Source organism: Onychostruthus taczanowskii, unplaced genomic scaffold, assembly GCF_017590055.1.
Source record: "Onychostruthus taczanowskii isolate IOZ18803 unplaced genomic scaffold, ASM1759005v1 scaffold115, whole genome shotgun sequence".
Taxonomy (NCBI): Eukaryota; Metazoa; Chordata; class Aves; order Passeriformes; family Passeridae; genus Onychostruthus; species Onychostruthus taczanowskii.
The window spans coordinates 226,052-248,176 of NW_024498183.1; the positions used below are offsets into that span (position 1 = coordinate 226,052).

General features: G+C 39.3%; 1 protein-coding gene across 2 annotated transcripts in view; it reads left to right on the forward strand.

The window, feature by feature from the left end:
* Nucleotides 1-22,125, forward strand: part of LOC121348223 (collagen alpha-1(XV) chain-like) — a 116,277-nt gene that overhangs the window by 87,589 nt on the left and 6,563 nt on the right. For both annotated transcript variants that reach the window (XM_041427512.1, XM_041427513.1), the window contains 14 exons: nucleotides 1,553-1,630; nucleotides 1,751-1,786; nucleotides 4,908-4,961; nucleotides 5,042-5,101; nucleotides 7,378-7,446; nucleotides 7,805-7,846; nucleotides 10,187-10,232; nucleotides 10,694-10,783; nucleotides 13,668-13,717; nucleotides 15,457-15,567; nucleotides 16,935-17,079; nucleotides 20,548-20,612; nucleotides 21,584-21,712; nucleotides 21,878-21,937. In XM_041427512.1, the coding sequence (XP_041283446.1) occupies nucleotides 1,553-1,630; nucleotides 1,751-1,786; nucleotides 4,908-4,961; nucleotides 5,042-5,101; nucleotides 7,378-7,446; nucleotides 7,805-7,846; nucleotides 10,187-10,232; nucleotides 10,694-10,783; nucleotides 13,668-13,717; nucleotides 15,457-15,567; nucleotides 16,935-17,079; nucleotides 20,548-20,612; nucleotides 21,584-21,712; nucleotides 21,878-21,937 (1,035 nt within the window). The remainder of the gene's footprint in view (nucleotides 1-1,552; nucleotides 1,631-1,750; nucleotides 1,787-4,907; nucleotides 4,962-5,041; nucleotides 5,102-7,377; nucleotides 7,447-7,804; nucleotides 7,847-10,186; nucleotides 10,233-10,693; nucleotides 10,784-13,667; nucleotides 13,718-15,456; nucleotides 15,568-16,934; nucleotides 17,080-20,547; nucleotides 20,613-21,583; nucleotides 21,713-21,877; nucleotides 21,938-22,125) is intronic.

Consider the following 22,125-nt stretch of genomic DNA (forward strand, 5'->3'; position numbering starts at 1 on the left):
TGGAGATACCTAGAAAGAAAAACAAAAGCACTTTCTGCTTTTTCTAAGTAGCTGAGCTCCCTTTCTCACAAGTAATAGGAAGACTTGGAAATGGTTAATGATGGTTTAAATGGGGTAGCAGATGAACAGCATTGTCATTCCTCAGAAGGAAAGCTCTCAGGCCACGAATACCAGTCCCTGCTTATCATAAGATTTCCTGTTCTTATACAAAATGCATTAAATGATCAAGCTCAATCTTAGAACTAGTTGGGTGACTTTTGGTTTAGGTTGTGGAGATTTTTGGTTTTTTGTTTTTTTGTTTTTTTTTTTTTTTTGTTGTTGTTGTTTTGGTTTGGTTTTGGTTTTGGGGGGGTTTTTTGGTTTTTTTTTGTTTTGTTTTTTTGGGGGTTTTTTTTAGTTTTTTTTTTTTGGTTTTTTTTTTGGGTTTTTTTTTTTTGTTTTTTTTTGTTTTTTTTTTTTGGTTTTTTGTTTTTTTTTTTTTTTTTTTTTGGTTTTTTTTTTGGTTGTTGTTGTTTGGTTTTTTCTTAGTTGGTGTGTTGTTGACACAGCAAAACATAGTGATGTATCTGATGGTGTTTCTGAGCTGTGAACACCAGGCTATGCTCTAGAGTGGTGATGTTTGGGAACCTCAGTGAAGATGTAGAGTCACCTTTACTTAAAGGATCATGAAATTCCATCTGAGGTCCATAAATTCTCACGGAAGATAAAGTCGGTGAAGCAAACCAAGTATCTTCAGGAAGACTTCCAAAACTCACAACAGCTTAAGAACCTGTGAGAAGAACTGAGTTACAGCACCTAGAGTTCAATGAAAGGTCTATAACCTGGACTGTCATTTTAATCAGCAATGCAATTGCTGATTAAAGCAGCAATCTGTCTCGAAGCAGCTACTTCGAGACAGATTTCTTCCATGACATCTTGGGAAAGATGTTGTAGCAAGCTGCGTGAGGTAGGAAGTGGGAAGTTACAGCTGAATGATCCAGAGTGAGAACCATGAATTTAGCACTGAGAAGTGGTAATTCGTGGTCGTGGAACAGGAATGCAGAGGGTCACAGTTTGAGTGCTGGGACTTGACCTTCATTAAAGTTAATGAGATTGCATCATGCCAGGCACATAGAGAGAATGATTCATGCTTTCCTGATAGTAAAATCTGAACATTTACTGGTCTATCAAGATGGAGCATTTCCAGCAGGGTTTACTGACCATTAAGCTGATGGTACACAAGAAGACACCAACAACCTGTTTGCCTTTGTCAGAGACCTTTTGTGAACACAGCATGTTTCACATAGTTACTCTACGGAGAGCAAATTAAGGCTTTTTAGAAAAATAAGAACTTATTCTTCTTAGGGAGATATTTTTAGTGTACTTTATTATGTTTTTAGAAAGATCATCTCTTTTCTTCCCCAGAATCAAAATTCACCCAACTCATATCACTTTATGTTTGATATCACAGCATGACTAATCTGTCATGCTTCAAATAAAAAAAATGCTGCCTTGACTTCTTCTGATTCACTGGGAACTGCTTTGTAAACAGTAATTACTCTGATAATTGCAGGGTGAAAAGGGAGAACCAGGAGCTATCATCTCTGCTGATGGATCTTTAGCTGAATTATTAGGAAGAAAAGGGGAGAAGGTGAGCTAATACTCTGTTGTGTTCCTCTGGAATTATTTGGTGGCCATGTTACCAGCCACCTCTGCTAGACATTGCAGGAATTCTCCTTGTCATTGCTCTCTCTATGTTGGTCCTCAACAGGGCGAAGCTGGAGTGATGGGACCAGTGGGACCCATGGTAAGATGATTCCAAAGATCAATGTTTTTTTGTTTTTTAATTTTGCTTTGGCCTTACAAATATTGGTAAATGTAAAGGTAGTATGGTTTAGCTTTTCATTCCTTCTGAGTAGGGATGATAAGGAGTATTCATGCTTCAGGGCCATCAGTGTCCTTCAGAAAAGAATGTGTTTTTTACATATATGGTGCTGTAACTACTGACTTGATGCAGAGCTTAAATTCTGGTAGAACAAATGTATCTGTTACTGTCTAAGCCAACAGTGAAATATCATCAGAGCTAGAAACTTACATGATTTAAGACTCTGAGTGAATTGGGCTTGTTTAGCTCTGAAGATAAAAGACTGAGAGGAGCTCTAAGTGCTCCCTGCTGCAGCCTGAAAGGGAATGATAAAAAAAAAGTCAGGTCCTTCTCAGAGTAACAAAGATCACAAGTTCCAGCTTGTGACATATATAGATATAAAGGCAAAAATTCATGTTAAAAGTGATTAAACACAGAAATAGGTGCCCAGAGAGATGATGGATTCTGGAACAAGGTACAAGCCTAACATATAAGTTTGTCTTGTAAGCACGTGGTTGTGCAAGAGGATCCCTGTCTTTCCACCTAAATTATTCTCTGTTTATATGATTTTTTTCCTCTCAGCCCCAAAACTTTGTGTTTTACATCTCCTTTTATACTGCCACGAGTTGCTTCATACAGTTCAGCAAGCAGACAAGGAAGTTCTTGCCAGCACTGGTGGGAATGGTTACACTTCATGAAAGTTTGGCACATGGAGCTTGTCTCAAGGCTTTGCTCAGCCAGTTCTGTTCTGAGCGCAGAACTCCTGTTTGATCATCGCTGCTAATGGGATGATGCAATTTGGTGTTGTCCCATAGAAAAAATCCATCTGTAATTAGTGTGAGGCCTGTGCAGCAAAAATATCCAGACTTCAAGTGCTATACCAGAGACTCTAACAGATAACTTATTAAAGGTTTTAGTGCAATGGTTCTGTTCTACTTTGCTGCAAGTGAGTCTCTGGCCCAGGAACAACTTTGAGGTAGTGGGGGACTCTGATTGTACATCTCTGCTCTCAGACCCATACACAGATTTCCAGAATTTAAAATCAAATCCCTAGTCATTGCTCTGCTCCTTTTTGGGACTTCAGCTGGACAGAAGGTAGGTTCACAGGAGCTTGGAGCACAAGGAGCTACGGAGAAGTAGTAGTTTGGCAGATGAGAACTGGGGATAGTCAGGAGGTCAGTACAATTGTTAGCAAAAGCAGAAGCAACAGACTGAATACAAGCTCCAGCCACTGGAGAAAAGAGAATATTTTACATGCTGGATTATGCCGTTCCCTATCAGTGAAGCAAATGGCTGCATATCACTGAAGGAGAGCACTTAGTAAGAAGCTCAGTGTCAGCCTGCCCAGATCTACTGTGCTGTTGTAAATGAAACTTTTGTGGTCAGCAAAACTCATGTGGCTTCTACGCTTCCTTCTTTCACTTCTAGCTGGGACTGCTAGCTTCTCTCAGGGAGTTGCTAACACCTGACAGACTGGGCTGGCACGTAGAGAAAACAGTAAAGGTGGCCCCAGCTGAGTCAACTCTCACATTGTTAATGTTTGAAATCCCCGTTAAAGCACAGGATCAGACACTGCTCTTTATTTAAACTGAAAAAGAAGTCTGTTTGAAGAAGTCTAATTGTCCTCATTGATGATTGAAGTTCAGATTTACATAATCTTTAAAGGCTCTGGTACCAGAGAGTGAAATAGGAAAATGCGCTTTTTTTTAACATTTTGGATTGGTTTTTGTTTTTGTTTTGTTTTGGTTTTTTTCTTCCCAAACCTCATTACTGGATGTGGTATCATGGAAAGGTGAATTGTGAAATTTTGGGGCACACAATTGTGACACATGCATTAATTCTGATCACATCTACATAAATTGCCTTCAAACAGAAAATAAAATAGAAGATCAATAAAAGTCTTACCACCTGAAGTAGTTTCAGCTGACATTAGTAAGCTTTAAATTCTGATTACGATGGTGGCATTATAAATTAATATGTTCATATGGTAACTACTTATGAATTTCAGGTCTATTCCAGTCTTCAGTTTCAGCAGGAGAAAAATTACAACAATTAATCCATAAATTTCAGCTAGATGATAAGAGAAATTATCTTCTTCATCAGATACATTTTTCATTAATGTACATATCACTTTTCACTGAAAAGATATAATGTGAAGGGTTAAACACACCGACTGTCACATGTAAGTGGTATCCGTGTGAGATCTACAGACAGATTATTTAACAAGTAATTCAAGAAGGAGTATTTCAGCATTTCAGCAGACTGAAAAAAGGAAGTGAAAACAGAAAAGCTGACACAAATGTAAAGATGTTGTCTAGACCCTTGTGGTTTTGGTGAGTTTCAAGAAGCTGACATCAGTTGAAAGTTTGTAGATCCTCAGATTTGCTGCTTTTTGTTGATCACTTGCAGGCTGCCTAGAAGCTGCACATTTGCAAATGCCCCATCGTAAGCCATCCATAGTCCTGGACCACCTTTCCCAGGCAGCCTGCTTGTCCCCTCTTTTTGCAGTGGCTTGTATTACTTTGTGGAGCCTGGTGAGTCAGTCAAACCTGTATAAAGAAGGAACAATTCTGTTTCAGCTATCAGCCCCATGAATGCACAAACCCAGGCTAGTGAGAGGCAAGTAGAAGCCTGGCACTGCATGAATTCTTAGGCCAATCCACAGATATTTCCTTACAGAGCCTGAATAAAAATAATTAGAAATAAAAAAGGGGGGAAAAATAAGATGAACAAAGCATATATCACTAACTTTCTTTTCTTTTCCTGACTGATGCATTTAATTTTTCTTCAGTACATGGTGAGTCAATTTTGAATTGCACGCTCTACAAGGGCCTGGGAATTTAGACTTCATTTCAGATAGGTGGTCTTTTCCAAAGCCGAGCTGTTACATGCAGTGCTCAGCTTCTGAGATCATTCAATACAGCAAGCAGAGAGAATGTTCTGTGCAATCACAGGCAATCACAGACTGATTTTTAATGTAGATGTAAAATTATATTTCTTATTCTAAATAATCAAACATAGGTCGACAAAATGGGCCATAATCACTTCTTTTTTCTCTGTTCAGGGACCAATAGGACCTACTGGACCCAAAGGAGAACTTGGCTTCCCAGGACGCCCAGTATGTATTATGCTCTCAAGTGGGATAAAGATAGGAAAGCTTGCTTCTGACACATAATAAATTATTTCTACTTATATCAGGGCCGTCCGGGACTGAATGGACTGAGAGGTGTGAAAGGTGATCGAGGTGAAGCATTTAACGTAAGTTTTTTGTATTTCAATTAGTTGAAAAATAAAATCTGTTAAAATCTGAAGTCTGATTTATACTGATCCCTTTCAAATGATGATGGGACTAAAAACCTGAAATGTTCTAGAAATAATTGTGTTTCTGCTACTTTTCCTCTCCAGCAGCAGTCATTGAAAAGTCAGCTTCTGGGTCTGTCTGGGGAATTCTTGCAGATACACATAGTTGTGTCAGCTCCCAGGTGTACCAATTATGTGTGTGTGCAACTCACTGTTACTATAGCAGCTTCAAATAGCAAAAGATTTGGAATTCCATTTTTTTTTATATGTGTCAAGGACTTCCTCATCCAGGCCACCAGTGTGACCTCTCTTGATATGAAGATACTCCCACAGGCTCTGACCTTTCTAGCCCAGGTACAAACAGCACTTGAGCGTATCACAAGGAAGTGGTATCTACCTTACTAACAAGGAGATACTCACTGATACCTGCTACCTGCTACGGTTACCCTGTACATGTATCCAAAACAATGACTGCTGCACAGCTGACAGCATATTCATGCTCACCTACAACCTGTAATTGTGGAATGACAAGTGATGAAGCAAGCTCCTGTTGCTGTGTGGTAGTCATATTTTCTGGAAAAATCCCTTCGCCCAGGATTCTTCTCCTGGGAAGCTGAGAAGCTTCAGAGAACAAGGAAAACAATATTATCTCATTTGCTTCTCCTGTGTCTTGCTGCTTTGGAATGTGGTTGGAGATTGTTTATCCAACAGGTGGTTGTTTCATCGGTTTCATGTGAATTGTTTTGACTTATTGGCCAATCAGGGTCCAGCTGCGTCGAGGCTCTGGAAAGAGTCATGAGTTTTTCATTAGTATCTTTTAGCCTTTTGTCTGTATGCTTTCTGTATTCTTTAGTATAGTTTAGTATAGTTTAGTTTAGTATTCTTTAATATAATATAGTATCATAAAATAATAAATTAGCCTTCTAAGAACATGGAGTCAGATTCATCATTTCCTTCCTTCGTCTGGGAACCCCACAAATACAATATTGCTGCAAGTGTGTTCTCATGAAAATATTTCAGACAAGCTGTCTCATGACAAACATTGAAACTGGACTGCACAAGAACTGGCACTGCTGAGCATAAACAATGAGCTCCACAATAGCAGAGTAATTTGTGGGGTTGTTCTGACGTCATGTGACAATCTGTGCTAGAAAAATTGGTACCCATGCCACAACGGCAGCTAATGCTGTTTCATCTGCATCAGAGATAATGCTGAAAAAATTTACAAGAGTATGTTACTGTGCTAACATAAAGTCAGTATCACTGTATTTCATTAGAGCAATTTTTGTAAATGGATTCTCTTGTAAGAAGCCTCTGGTTCTAGTTTGTTCAAGAGAAAAGAAAATATGGCACACAAACTGCAAGGCACAAGTGTCTTGTCCATCTCGATAATAAATATAAGTGAGATGATACTGCTTTATGTGAGTAGCAGGGAGACTGAGAACTGGTAAGTATCTTTGCAGAATTAGTAAGTATTTAGGTATCTCCACAGTAAAAAAAGACCAGGTACTGAATGTGGCTTACATCCCTAGAAGAATGTATAAATAGAAATATAGTTCCTAGAAAGTGAAAACAGACAAATTAGACAAATTATAATTGGAAGAAAATGACAGGTAAAATTACTACCCACTGAGAGAAAAATATAAGAGTAGATTTTCCTTTCCTTCATGTCTTCAAAAAATATTAAAGTTCATTTTCTGGATTGTGTGCCTTAACCACACAAAAGCTATTGTAGCAATTACAACTAGATGAAGTACATCAGGTTGACAGGTTAAAGTAAACAAGCAAACAAAGGAGGCTGCATGTTCTAGTAGTCCTTCCTGGAGTGCTCAGGGAAGATAAAATCTAATGGATTTCTAGTTATTGATGAGATGACATATGTCACCATACAGAAAGTTGCATTGATGTGGACTGAAAACTTGTGCCTTGTGCCAAGTTTTCAAATTACACAGCTCAGAGATGACATACATTTTTTGTAAAAGGCAGTCACACCCTCAGTCTAGCAGGGCTCCTCAGGGTTGCTAATTAGCATGTACGATGTATCTGACTGGCACTTGAAAATTTATGAATCTTAGCAGTCTTGAGAGATCTAGATCAGTGTAGAATACCTAATTTTCCTTGGATGAGAGATACACACTTTAATTTGTTTCAATATGCAGTGCTTTAGGTGTTCCAGTTTCCAGTTGGGGTTGTTTTTTGTCTAATAGCTTCCTTCTCTCACTTTCTCTTACCAGGGCCTTCCTGGCTTGCCTGGGCCCCCAGGGCCCCCCGGACCTCCAGGACGTATACTTTATATCAAAGGAGTAAGTGCAATGGGCACCAGTGACTGGTTTGTAGCAGAAACGTGCTGCTCTAGAACCAGTTTGCAAGAGGAAACATCAAAACTGGTTTCAGTCTACACAGTTCGCTGTGGGTGACCTTGCTTGTGTGCAGAGAAAAAAGATCTCTTAACCAAAGCCACTATCATGGAAGAGTTTTGCCCCCATGGCCCCACAAAGAGGGACATGATGACAGCCCTGGCAGCCAGCTGGGCTTTCTTCCAGGGAGGTGGGGGTTTTGTTTCCAGGCTTAGCCTCATCATGACTCTTGGGTTTATATGGTGTGTTACATGCTGTATCATACCTATGCTCATTAAAGTAATTTCCCTCCTGTTTTCAATAGACAGTTTTCCCAGTCCCTCCCAGGCCTCATTGCAAAATGCCAGTAAGTGACACATGCAGAATCTGCTCTTAGCAGGATGCATGGCCGTGACAGAACATAACCCAAGCAGCTGTACACCTAAACACCATAACCTTGCAGCTTTTTTCCCCTGCCTTCTGCTTTGCACCAGGGATGTGTTTTATTTGTTCTTCAGGATAACAGATTTTCAAGTGTTTAGCCATTTATGAAAACTTAGCCATGTATTAAATATATAACAGAACTACAAACACTAGACTCTTTTGCTTAAAGTACTTTGATTACTTGTTTTTTCCTAATACTTTTAATGCCTTTCAAAGCTTGTGTTTCCATAGCTTAGGAGTTGCTTTGGGGACCTGAATGTGTATGCATACAGGTACATGTATGTTTTAGATATATGTATAAATACAGTCCCCGTGTTGTTATGTCTTTAGCTGTTTTTAATTTCCCTGTCCAAAATAAGATTTGTTATGTGTTTCATTGTGGCATGAAAGATGCATCAGAAAAGAAAGATCATCTTCTTTATTTGACCCTCAAATGCACTCTGTCCACATAGAACTGCAGCAGGTGAAGATCTGCCCCTCCTTTTCAGAGAGTATGACAAAGCCTTCATCATCTTCAAAGAACCTGCAGTTTCACACATAGTATGAAATGAGAGGAGATGGATTTAATATTTTCAGAATGTCCTAGTGCAATTTTTCTTTAATCAGTTATAGAAATTGCATCTTAGAATGACTGGTGAAGACAGTTCAGTCCTGGAAGTATTTTCCCTAGGGCAATATCCTATTGTTAAGCTGTGGGGTATGTATTTGGAAAGAATTCTGTCTTTGGGAGCCACCCCTGAATAGTGTAGAGTTATACTTTTCTGTTAAACAGCTGTAAAAGCTCTGAGTAATACTGTGCCCTCTCCTCCAATTTGCATTCCAGTTCTTTTTCGCTGATTTTAGAGAAACAGCTCTTGACTTCCTCTCTGCTAAATGTATTGATACTCATCATCACCCTAACCCTACTGCTGAAAAAGTTGTATCCCAACTTGTGATCTTTGTAGGAATTAATGATAAATAGCCATTACTCTGTGGTAATTTGCCATTTCTACAGTTTTGGCCTACCACCTCCACACATCATTTGTTTACCTCTTAGAATTTCTCCCTTTAATCTTCTTGCTCCCATTGTATAACACTGTAGTACATTGATAACATATGTCCATAATCACATTCATATTTGTCAGCCTCAGTCCTGAAATCTGACTGGATGAGGCCCTGAACAACCTGCTGTAGTTGATTCTCCTTCAGAATAGACAACCTCCAGAGATGCCTCCAGCCTCCACTCTCTTCTGATTCTCTGTGGAATGATTCAAACAAATCAAGACTATTTTCTCTGAATTTCAGATAATAATAGCCACTTTTCCAGAAGGCTACCATCAGTGAAAAATAGCACTAACTTTAACATGCACAAGTAATAGAAACATGTAAACATCTCTTCATGCACCTGAGTGTGCTGGATAGATCTGTCCTACGTTTGTGAGTAATCTCCTAAACCTACCCAAGTTTATAGATAAGAAGTCTGCTGTTCATGCCTACATAAATGAGTGTCGATAAAGAACTACAGACTGAGCCCCACCAGTTTTTCTTCATGGGGACTGAACTTCTCAAGTTAATAGAGCTGTCCATGTGAGTAAGACTTCTCCAGGCTGATACTACAGGATTAACCAGATGCAGCAACTTCCATTTTTTCATACAGTAGCTTAGGTTCCTATAAATAGTACTAGAAAGTACCAAGATTTCCAAGCACTGTGCCACATTTCAGTTCCTGCATTGTCCCTAGTTTGAAGACAGGCACAGATGTAGGTAGAATGCCCACTGTTACAGGTAGCTGGTGACAGAAGAGGATAGACTGGAATAGCTTCTGTCTCCCCACTGTGGTTTCAATGCATCTGGAGCACAGGTTAACATCAGACATGACATAACATTACCCTGGTCTGATGAAGAGAATTATAAACACAAGCTGTTATCTCACAGTCAAAAATCAAATCCTGCTTCCAAACACAGTATTGTAAATTCAGAATTGTTCTTGGAGAATGAGTTTTCTGATGCTTCACTGGCACAATCAAGAGTAGGATTTGCTGATGCCTCCAAAATGCATGATGTTACCCTTTTGCTGAAAGCATGTTGCATGTCAAAGAGAGCATAATCCTCATAAAAACTTGATCAGCTAATACTCAGACCCTGTCAACCTGGAAATAATCCCAGACTGTTGTTATAATATTTGATATCATGCAAACTGGCCAGGCTTTTCAGTCACAGTAAGTAGTGCATTTCCATTGATTAATATGTATGGATGATTTTAAATGGATTTCTTTGTCTGAAGGTGAACCCTCCCTATCCTGGAAATCAAGAAGTTCTTCATGACCATGGTGGGTAATTCCTTGCTTTTTCTTGGCTATTGTATATCTGGAGGAGGGGAGGGGAGGGGAAAGGGGAAGGGAAGGGAAGGGAAGGGAAGGGAAGGGAAGGGAAGGGAAGGGAAGGGAAGGGCAATTCAAGAACTGCTTCTGCATCTGCCCCAGTGAAATTCATAAATGGAAAAATAGAACCAGATTTGTTCAGAGGGTCTTAGGCTTGGTGGTTAGGGAAAGGGCAGTTAGGGAGGGAAAAATATTTTTGTGTGAGAGAGAATGACTTGCACATATTGGGGTTGCTAAGAGAGGACAGTCATGCAGCCATTCAATGATCATGAGTGAGAAGCATAGAGGGACAGGGACCATGTGCCCCACATATTGGAATAGTCTGCTCCCACTTTCAGTGGTTTGGTTGTGACTGCTACAGTCTCTGCTGTTTTCAGGTTCTTATGAATTTGTGATGCTATTTATGGCAGGTGCTAAAGCAAACAGAGATTCCTGGGGACTGCACAGTTCAGCACACTTAAAAGGAGAAAAGGGAGACAGAGGTGCTCCAGGACCACCAGGTATACTAAATCTAATATGTCATTGACACCCTGTGGAGGAATATGTGTCTAACTTGAAAAACAATTCATCAAGATACTTAGATACTTATCTCTGCAGCCTTACCTGCCTAGAGATTTACACCAGTGTTCACTGATGAACTGACACACAGACCAGCAAAGCTCAGAATGTTATCCAAAATATCTTCTGAAAAGACAGACTGCACATTTGTGAGCATTAGGAAAGTGTTAAGTATAAGGATAGGTATCAAAATGTAAGTGGCTGGTCACAGGTTTTCTGACATTTTGGAAGGACATCATGGGCACTTCCTGATATATTATTTTGTTGTCAGTCTTTCTGAGCCAATTGTGCTAACATCCAGTGCTTCACATTTCAGGGCAATACACCTGTGCATTTTGAGTTCAAGGCAGTCAGTTGTTTCTGTCAGTCCCCCTTCTAACAGGAGGTGGAAATAGATTATTTCCATTTCAACCACTTTTTTAATATTTTCTGATTTGTTTGTGAAAATCATGAAGAGTCTGTGTGCACTGAAAATTCCAATTGAGTAGCAGTAGGAACATGATAAAAATTATTCCTCACCCAAAGATTTGCTTTCTGTGTCAAAAAGTGGATACACATTTCTAATTCTTACAAATTCAAAAAGAGTTACAGAAACAAGCATCTGTTTGAAAATATTGTAATTACTAGCACTTCATTTTCTGTACAGTTTTTGAAATCTCATATACTGAGATAAGTCTTTGATCAGTGACAGAAATCATTTGAAATAGAAAATGCAATATATTGAATTTGTGTTTCTATACTATATTTATAGTAATTTTTCTTTAATGCATTGAAAATAACTATATTCTCCCCATATAATAACTGTATTAACCCCTCACTAGATCTACATGGATATTTCTGTCTTTGTTCCAAAGACATAACTGATAACTGAAGACGATGTTTTGGTTATTTTGAAGACAACACCTGTTTGTTGTGATAAAATCAATTTTCCTGTCTTGTCCTCATTAATTTTTATTCTGATCCGATATCTTAAAATAAGCAGTTAGTGATTTCCAGTCATCAATAAACTTGTCAAAAGAGGAAGCAAGAAATGTTCCTAAACAGAAAATAAGAAAATTTTCTCTTCAGTGCTGGTTTGTCCATCATGAACATATCTGTTCCTTTCCAGGTTCTGTATTGAATGCAAATAATTTTCTTAGAAGTATTTTCTTGCCTATATCTGATGATTTCAGGTGCTTCATAAGGAGAAGATTATGAGAGGATTGTTCTTAAGATTTTGCTGTAAAACTGCACTAGTAAAGGATGGTAAAAATTAACAATTTAACAATTCTGGTTAAACTGAAAACTCAATTCACTTTTCTCCTAAAATAACAGAGGTTCATTCATTTGATCCAATAGACCAATTGGCTCCAACGTTTTCTTCAACATTAAGTTGAAGTGTGCTAATTTCAGACCATTTCTGTTGCTGTTTTAAAAAATATTCCTATTTGGTTTTTGCTTAATGATGTGGTTGCTAAACCACAATTCTTTCATACAAAGCAGTTGTCTAGTTCTCACAGGTGTCCACATAACCACTGACAGGAAAAATTTACAAGCCAGCAGTTGCATGATTAAAGTACAGGAAATTTTTCAAAACCTTTTCTGAGGGGAGGGTGGCTAAAGCTCTTTCCACTACATTTGTTGAGTTCCAGGAATGAGAAAATGTTTTTGAACTATGGTATTTGTCCATGCAGTGGATTTATTTTTGCTTCTCGCAAAATGTCACCTCTCCTACCTTATAAACAGGGTCTATTAATTGATAACATTCAAAAATATGAAGCCAACACAAAAAGTGTGAGAGCAAACTCAACAAATATGGGCTTCATTCAGACCTAGACTGCTTGCTGGTCATCCTAGAAATACTTCAAATAGTGCTCAATGTAGAGATTAATACTAAGCAACGTCTGAGAAGGACACTTGCCGTTCCATTCCACCTGTCCATTCCCTTCCCCTTACAAGGATCAAGCAGATCACTACTGCAAGCTGTAATTGGTAAGGTTGGAATAAAATCCAAACAGGTGCCATAATGAGAATACTTTCTGTCCCACAATGTCTGCTTGATTTAATTTCATCTGAGGTGACACACTTTGAAATGAGCCCTATGGCTGGCAGAAGGTTGGGCCCAAAGATCTCAAAAATTAATCAAAACACATTTGAAAGAAATGCATTGGACTGTTACGGGAAGCTGCAAAATAGGGGGTTTTTCCAAATGTATACCAATCAGATAATATATGAAGGCTTTTTGAACCTTTTGTGCTGGCTTGACAGCTTTGGCTGACCAACATTGGCAGACAACAGGAGTGATATAATTTTATACTGGTTTTCATTGCAGAAAAATGTCAAGGAAGAGTTATTGTGCAATTGCCGCAGCACAGCAGCAACACTATCTCTTTCTCTTGTCAGCTCTGGTACTGTTTTTGCAGGAAAGATCACACATCTACTGATGGATCACCCCACTACCAGAAAAATATATGAAAAGCTTCTCTTTTACCTTGGCTTGTGTCAAAGGTGTTAACATGGACACTTCTCTTTCACTCCTATTCCCAGCTGCTATGTTTTCAGAAAACTGGGAATTTTTTGTATTTGAGCCTTCTTTGCTTCAAATTTCTCTGAAATCCCAATCATATTCAGAAGTTTTTGAGGCGGAAGAGTGACAGACAAGGCACAGACGAGATAGGCTGTATAAGTCTTGCTCTGTTAGGAAACCAAACTAAAAATATGTTTGATATAAAGATTAATGCCATTATTGTAAATAGTTTTCCTTTAAACTCCTAAACCAGTAATACCAAAAGCAGTGCTTTTAAAAGGAAAATTACAGATAATTATTGTATTTTCTTCATTTTTCAGGTCCACCTCTGCCTCCATCATATTTCAGCCACTATATTAATAGCATAAAGGTAATTATATCCCATTTGTGTTTGAGTTCTGTTAAGCTTTTTTTAAAGTGTACTTTACTATAAATTAAGCACAAACCAATGCAACATGGAGAAATATACAAATATAAGGGCATCAGCAGTTGCAAATTATATTAATTTCTTAAACTCCAGCTACACAGGCAAGTTTATTACAACTATAGAGACAGCAGTTGTCAGAGTTATGTAAAGAATACTTTTGAAAGAAACTTTATTACTGAGGTTTTTTACCTTCTCAGTGGTATTAAAGTGAGTCATAATTCACTGTTACCTAACATATCTGCCTTAAATGAATGCTTTTGTTTCCATGCCAGCTCAGGTAAAAGACATCCATTACCTAAAGGGCTTCTAGAACACTGGATGAGGGGAAAGGGGGGTGGAAATCACTTCCATGTAATGTTATTTATCTTTTAAGCACACTGAATAAAATCAAATTATGAAAACTATTTTCCTGGAAGCTCTTACAGCAAAGTATACCCATACCTTGATTTGTTTATTCTCTCTCTGTTCCATTATTCTCTTGACTACTTCAAGTGACAAAAATTAATAAAAATATTATATTATTTTAAATGTTTTTAGGTAAATAGGACTCTATCAGTAGAAGAACTGAAAAAATGTGAATCAAATTATCATTTGATGATGCTACCAAAAGTGTTGTGCTGACAGTCTCTTAGAAGGACTTTTAATGCTACCTGGTTTCAGGATTTTATTTCTGCTTGGCTGAGTACACCCAAGTTATTCCTATGGCATAAAGTGTCCCATGTAGGTGGCAAAGCTGATAGGGTTTATTTGACCTTACAGTGTAATGTCTGTAGCTTTACAGATTTAGCTGCCAAGAACTCATTTTTCATCTAGTCCTTCCACTCCCCAAAATGGTCTGGAAAAAGAAACCTTTTGAGTTGTGTTTACTGGGAATTTACTAAGACTAAAAGTCCGAGGAGGAGCTATACATAGCCATGTCCTCTGGCTGTCTGCAGATACCTGCCATTCTTGCTTTGCCCTTTGCCTCTTCTATCCACAGGTTTATTTCTTGGAAACATTAAAAAAATCAACCAAAAAAAATTGAAGGGGAAAAAAAGCAGACAAACAGAAAAAAATAATGTGAGGAGAAATGTATAAATGCTGTGGCTCCTCTTGCACAGAGACATAATAATGTAGTAATTAAATGCTGCTTCTTACCTATTGCTCTGTTTCCCAAACTATTTGATAATCAGCCATGCAGAACAGAAGACTGTGTCTGCAATTTTGTGTGTTGTCTCTTCTGTTATCCTGGTACACACTCCCACCCTGCGATACTCACTTTGTCAAATACTTTCAAATAGCTGTCCATTCGATGTCAATCTTGCTTTGGTTTTTCCTTGGTGATGGAGGAAAGCACAAAGCCAGGCTTTTGTGCTTCCTGCAACTCTCTCTTTGCCTCCAGCTACAGCACTGAACAAGGTTTTGCTGGGCAGAATAGCAGGAAACAGCAACAGAGGCATTTTCTCTGCCTCCACCAAATCCCACCTCCCCTAGCCCTTGCCCTGAATGAGCCTTGCAGCCTCAATAGAGAAAGCATTCCTTTTCATCCCATATCACAGAAGAAGAAAGAAAGTGATGTTAAAAGCATTTCAAGCAAGTGAAATGTTTACCAAACTCAGAGATTTCATGTAAATTTAAAAGTTCAGTGCATTGTGTTCTGGTCTCACTTCAGCTCAACATTTGAAAATACATTTTCTTCAAAGGGTGAAAAAGGAGACAATGGAATCACTGGTGTAAAAGGAGAAAAAGGAGAACCAAATGGAGGTTTTTTTCTGACAGGACCTCCTGGACCACCGGGAAGACCAGGATTAATTGTAAGTCGTGCAAGTTGTAGAATGGGAATATTTGTGACTACCCATTTAGAATTAATTTAGAAGGCACTAAAAAGAGACAAACATCAGGATTGGTAGGATTGCTAGGAGCTATATAAAAACTTATATGCTAAGGATTAGGTGAATAGGAGAAAATTGCATTAAGTGTAAACACAGACACTTCACTGTTGTGCATAGAATTACTTTGCTATGAAATTCTGACACCATGTTGTGCTCAACTGTCTCATATAGCTACACCAGTATGTAAATCATGCTATTAACAGCATTACAAATCAAAGCAGCATGTATAATTTGTGATACTACTACTTATACCCCCATAATACCAAAATAAGCCATATAAAGTTAGTCAGAGGCTGACTTGAAAATTACTGGCTATCTAAATAATTCATCCTAATTTCCTAGTAATCCAAAAACATGACTGAACAGACCAGTGTGTAGCCATATGGACCATTTCTATAAAATTCAACCACTGCCTACTGTCTACCTTTTAATTTTATCTTCTGGCAATTGCCACCACAGCTACTTTGGAATAAAATACACCAGTTCTTTGGAACCTAGTTTATCCCTGAGATCGGGCAACAAATACATGCGTTGTATTCCTCTATTGCCATGTCTGTGTCAAGAACCATGAATGAGTGGGCCACAGCTGAGGATTAAGAGTTAGGTTAGCAAGATCACCCTTAAAAATCCCCCTGGTTCTATTTCACATTGCTGAGAACCATCTCCCTGTTTAGAAACTGTTCTACTGGCACAGCTGAGCTCTCCTTGTCCAGGGTCCAATGTGTTCCATGTCTGCAGGATGGTGTGAGCACATAGAGCAGCAGTCCTCCTCAGTCAGGCTGAGGACATGCTGCTAAACTGGAAATAAAGGGAGTTGAAGTCTTTTTATTCTGCAAGTCTGGCAGCTGGAGAGGTTAAGGGCTAACATTTGATCACAGGAGGGAGAAGACAGCACTCATCATGAGATGTACACCTTGCATAGACACACTTTACATTAAAGTGTTCCACAAATTCTCTGAGCCCATCAAAGCAGGCAGTCTCAGCATGAGCAGAGTAGAGATCCAGGACTTTGAGAGCACTGATGAGAGTTTTGCAGGTATCAGCTGCTCAGAGGTAGGTATGAGATTTTTCAAAAAGCTTTCTGAAATTTAAATACTTGACTTTATTTCAGTATATGGTTAAAATGTTCATTTTCCATTATACCCATGCCTCCTTGGAGGTACTTACATTTAGACTCATGTCTAAATGGCAGTGTAGTGGCAGGCACCTGATAAATGTTGCCACCAGAGATGATGGCCCTGCAGCAATGAAACCAATACATTCAAGGAAATATTATTCATCACTGACAGGGACCAAAAGGAGATTCAATTGTTGGACCCAGAGGACCTCCAGGGTTACCTGGCCTACCTGGCTTACCAGGCTATGGAAAAATTGGACCTCCTGGCCCACCTGGACCACCTGGACCACCCGGCCCCCCTGCAATATATGGCTCAGGTGAGCTTTGCAGTGTATGTGTGAATGTACAGCCACACGCCCACAACCCACACATGACCAATTCTTTCTCACCTGGCAGGTTATCCCACCTGCCCACCCTCTCTGCATAGCTGGGCAGGTTTTTCCCTGCTCTCCTCCTGCCCTCCACCAATTTCTCCTGGGGGAAAGTTGGAACTGAGAGCACAAAAGGGACAATTTCTCTACAGACAGTTTTCACTGACTAGTGCCACAGAAGTGCTATTGTGTGAAGGATCTTGCTGTGGCTGTGGCTGGGAGGAAATTTGCATAGTAGAGATAGGTTACCTTGATAGCTTTGCAAAATCCATCAAATTGACCAGCTGGATAAATCTGGGACAAAATGCTCTTCTTGTGGGGAATGGAATTAAATCCAGCTGGTGGCCAACACAAGGGGGTTTTCCCAGGTCTCAGTATTGAGTCCAGACCTATCCAATATCAATTATCTGGGCTAGGGGATCAAATGCACACTTTAGTGAGTTTGCCCCCAAATTGGGTGGGAAGGCTGATCTGCTGAAATGTTCTACAGATGGGTCTGGACAGACTGAACCAATGGGCCAAGGTCAACTGTATGAGGGTCAGTAAGGCCAGGTGCCAGGTCCTGCATTTGCATTTGCGTCACAACAACCCCACACAGACTGGCTGGAAAGGTGCCCAGCAGAAAAGGACCTGGGGGTGCTGGTTGGCAGCTGTTGAACGTGAGCCAGCAGTGCCCAGGTGGCCAAGAAGGCCAATGGCCCTGGCCTGCATCAGCAATACTGTGGCCAGCAGGAGCAGGGTAGTGATTGTCCCACTGCACCCAGCACTGGTCAGGCCACACCTTGAATTCTCTGCTCAGTTTTCAGCCCCTCACTGCAAAAACAATATTGAGGTGCTGGAGCATGTTCAGAGAAGGGCAGTCAAGCTGGGGAAGGGCCTGGAGAACAAGTCACATGAGGAGTAGCTGAGGGAGCTGGGGATGTTCAGCCTGGAGCAAAAGAGGTGACCTTATCACTCTCCACAACTGCCTGAAAGGAGGCTGTAGCCAGGAGGGGCAGTCTCTTCTCCAAGGTTACAAGCAACAGGACAAGAGAAAATGGCCCCAAGTTGTACTAAGGGAGTTTTAAATTGGATATTAGGAATTTTTTTTCACCTAAAGGATTGCCACTGGAACAGGCTGCTCAGGGAAATGGTTGAGTCACTATCTCTGGAAGCAAAACCATGGCACTTAGGGACATGCTTTAGAAGCAGACTTTGCAGTTCTGGGTGTTGCCTGTGGAGGTAATGATCTGAAGGGTCTTTTCCAGCCCAAGTGCTTCTCTGATTTTCTGGCAGTACCCACAGCAGAGTTTAGGTCTAGAATCAGACTGCTGGAGAACTGCTTGTAAAAACTAGTTGCTATGCAAATGCTGAATAGAATTTGAATAGAATAGAATAGAAATGGAACTTCAGGTTGCTTACTCTGCCTCTAATGGTTTTCAACTTACTGGGTTAGAAAAGTTTTCTAGAAACTTTCTAGAAAAGGAGCAAAATGTGCCACAACTAGTCATATCAAGAGAGGAATTTTGCAAACAAGATGACATCAAAGGGAGTATGTGGTTAGAAATCAGGTGTCACAGTTCAAGATATTTGTGCTTTTGACTCCTTTTGGGTCACAGGTTTCCTAGTGACAAGCTGTTAATGTCCAGCCTTGGGTTCTAGCGGATGCGGTCCTGGGCTCCTTTGACATTACTTGACAGGTATGCCTGAGAAAATGTCTGATTCCTCCCTTGAGGATCTGTGACCAGCATGGAAATCCAGCCAGGTGAAACCAGAGCAGAGCATTCTTTAATCTCAGCTGAAGATGGTGTACTAGTAGAAAGGGAGACTTTACTTGAATAGAGATGCTGTAACAGAGATCTGTTCTTCCTAAAGTTTTGACAGGTCTAGGAAATACAGTTCTCCATTCCTGAGAACAATTAGCCTGTTTTCCCACAAGTGCTTCCAGTATACTAGTTTGACATATCTCTCTTCAATTTGTTCTCTCCTGGTATTTCTTAAACCTGGTCAGCCTCAATTATACAACAAGTATAGAGACTCCCATCTGTCATCCAGTCAATACTATTAATTTAGTGTCTATCAGAAGTATTCATCCTCTGAATAATATTTGAAAAAGAAAAAATCCTTGATATGTTTAACATTGGAACATAGGCTTTATGTGAATCAGCCCTTGACCATCACAATACAGAAAGATCCACACATCCAATAAGCCTGTAAAGGTCTTCAGGCCTTTTCCTGTGTAATTTAGATTAAGTACTTCTGGATATTAGCTAAGAGACCCAGTCAGACAAAACAAATTATTATTAGTATTCCATCCCTATACTTTCATTTATGCTCTCTGCCATTAGTCTTCATCATCCTCCTACACATTTTCCTCTTTGCTTTCTAAAAGGGTTCTTTAAGCAGCACATATTTTACTAAATGTTTGGAACAGATGTTTATTTATTCCCTATCTCCGTGGTTCAGTTATCTCTTTTAAAGCTATTACCATCTGTAATTATGGAGTTCACATACTGTAGTATGGAGTTCACATATTGCAATGTGGGGAAAGAGGAATAGCTTATCTGTAGGTAAATAGCTATAAACGCTTCTGAGAGCTGACCTCCTTCCCCTGCCATTGGCATGAAGGACCTGCTCTGGAGTATCCTTGCAAATGCCTCGGTGCAAAGATTCTTCTTGCAAAAGGTGATTTTGAGGTTCCTCTGGGTTTCACAAAACCAAACAAACAAGGTCCTTGTGTAGAAGCTCCTTACAAACAACTTCAAAGTTCCATTATCATGACATGCATTTGCACAAAATGAATGCTTTTAGTCTTCCATATCTTTGAATCTTTCCCACCTTAAAAGAAAGTTTTTACTCCAGAAAACAGCTCAAGATGAAGAAATTCACTTTTGGAGACAGATACTAGGTACCAGGTGGTGTGGACTGCAGTCATAGTAGTCCAAGTTCATACCCCTGATGAATTTTTTTTTTTTTTTGCTTTATAACACAAGATGAGTTTACACACATGAATATTTTATCTAAGGAAAAGTAAATTTTTGTTTGCCTTTAGAGCAAAAGATGTTATGACTCCCTCGAAGCTTATATGGGCAGGAGCAAAAAGTTCTTCCTCTTCCATGTGCACTAGCTAACAGAATAGCATTCTGGTCAATTCAAGTGGGTTTAGTTCTTCATTTGCAGTTTCTACAACAGACTGCAATCTGTTGGCCTTAACCTCCCAAAAAAACAGAGAAAAAACTGTTCCATCATTGCTTCTTAAAATAAACCTTAGAATGTATTTTCTGTAGTTGACTTGAGCTATTAAGGACATGACTATGGCTATTTAAAACTTCTGCTGCTCCTGGACACCATCACTAAGTCCTTTCTTTGTGTCACTCACATTTTCTCTCAAAAAAGATGACCTTCAGGATGTATTGTATGCTTATATTTTTTTAGCAGCTGCAATGCCTGGGCCACCAGGTCCTCCTGGAGAGCCAGGGTCACCTGCCACAAGGAATCTGGTAAGAGAGCACAATAAGGAAGTTTGCTATAGAAAATGTTCTTCAAAACTTTTGGTGGTCACTGGTAGCACCGAAAGAGGAGTGAAAGTTCCATCCTGTGTTTTTATTTAGTAGAATGTTTTATAAACCACACAATTTTAAGATGCAAACTGTAGATTTCCCTAGCAATTCTAAAAATCCTTCTGCCAGAGCCTACATGTAAATTTGTTTCCTTTTCTTATATTATGAAATGAATCAAAATTGGGTCTAAGATATCCATAAAGGAAAAAAAAAAAAAAAAAAAAAAAAAACAAACAAACAAAAAAACCCAAAAAAAACAGCAAATAAACTCACCAAAAAAGCTTGAGAAAACCACCCCCAAAAGCCCTGTTCAAGCTAGCAGAGGGCATTCATTGCAATTCTCAGGGGAGAAATAAATGTTCAAAAACTGATGCCTCAAGACAGAAGACTGTAGTTGCAGGCTGGGAGCTACTGTATCAGACAGAAGGTCTGAGCTTACTTAGGTCAAAACTAAGACAAATAAAAAAATATACAATTCTGTAGTAGGGTCTGCATTATTTATAAAGCATTCATATGCCTTCTGACAATGAAGAAATTAGGAAAAAAAAAAGGGAAAGTGATTGCACTTTCTTGAAATTTGTCCCAGTTTTAAACTACTGCAGTTCTCTTCTGAACTCTGCCATTTTGACCCAGGATGCTAAATTGTAGGAGTGCAACAATCTTCACTCTGCACAAAATTAGTACAAAATTGCTGTCATTCTACTACAATACACAGAATGACAATGCCAGTATGCCAAAGTAGCATGATATTCATACTACATTATGGATTAAACTGACTTTATGGATAAAACTGACTTTATGAGCATTTCCTGGGGAAGAAGTCTTGACATTTATGTATCCAAATGAGACTATTTAACCTGCAGAATGTTTTGTGTGTCTGATGAAGTATGTTTCATTCTCCTATTTGACAGGTTACGACATTCCAAAACATCGAGGGTATGTTGGAAAAAGTTCATTATGTAGCAGAAGGTACACTAATCTATCTGAGGGAAACCAGTGAGGTTTTTATCCGTGTTCAGAAAGGATGGAGAAAATTGCAGGTACTATTGCACTACACCCTAACCTTTTCCAACTCCCTTCCTCACAATGAAGGTGAGGGACATTTTCACAGAGGGAGAGAAGTGTGGGTGCAAAGACTCCTTATTTTGAATTCAGAAGCTCCTAGTGATATGGTTTTTTTCTAATCTCCTTTTTGGTTCTTTCAGCTTGGTGAGCTAATTCCTATCCCTGCTGACAGCCTTCCTCCTCCAGCCATATCAAGCCATGTAAGTACAAAATACTGGACTGTGAAAAACTGAGTGTAGATGTGTGATACACTTGGCAGAAGTAGTATGCAGATCTCTGTACAATGTGATTTTCCACCAAGATTTGTCAGTTCAAAATAAGCATCCTACCACTACATAAGCTTGCAGATTGATTTCCTTGGACAGTCACCTGTTCCCAGTATCTTCTG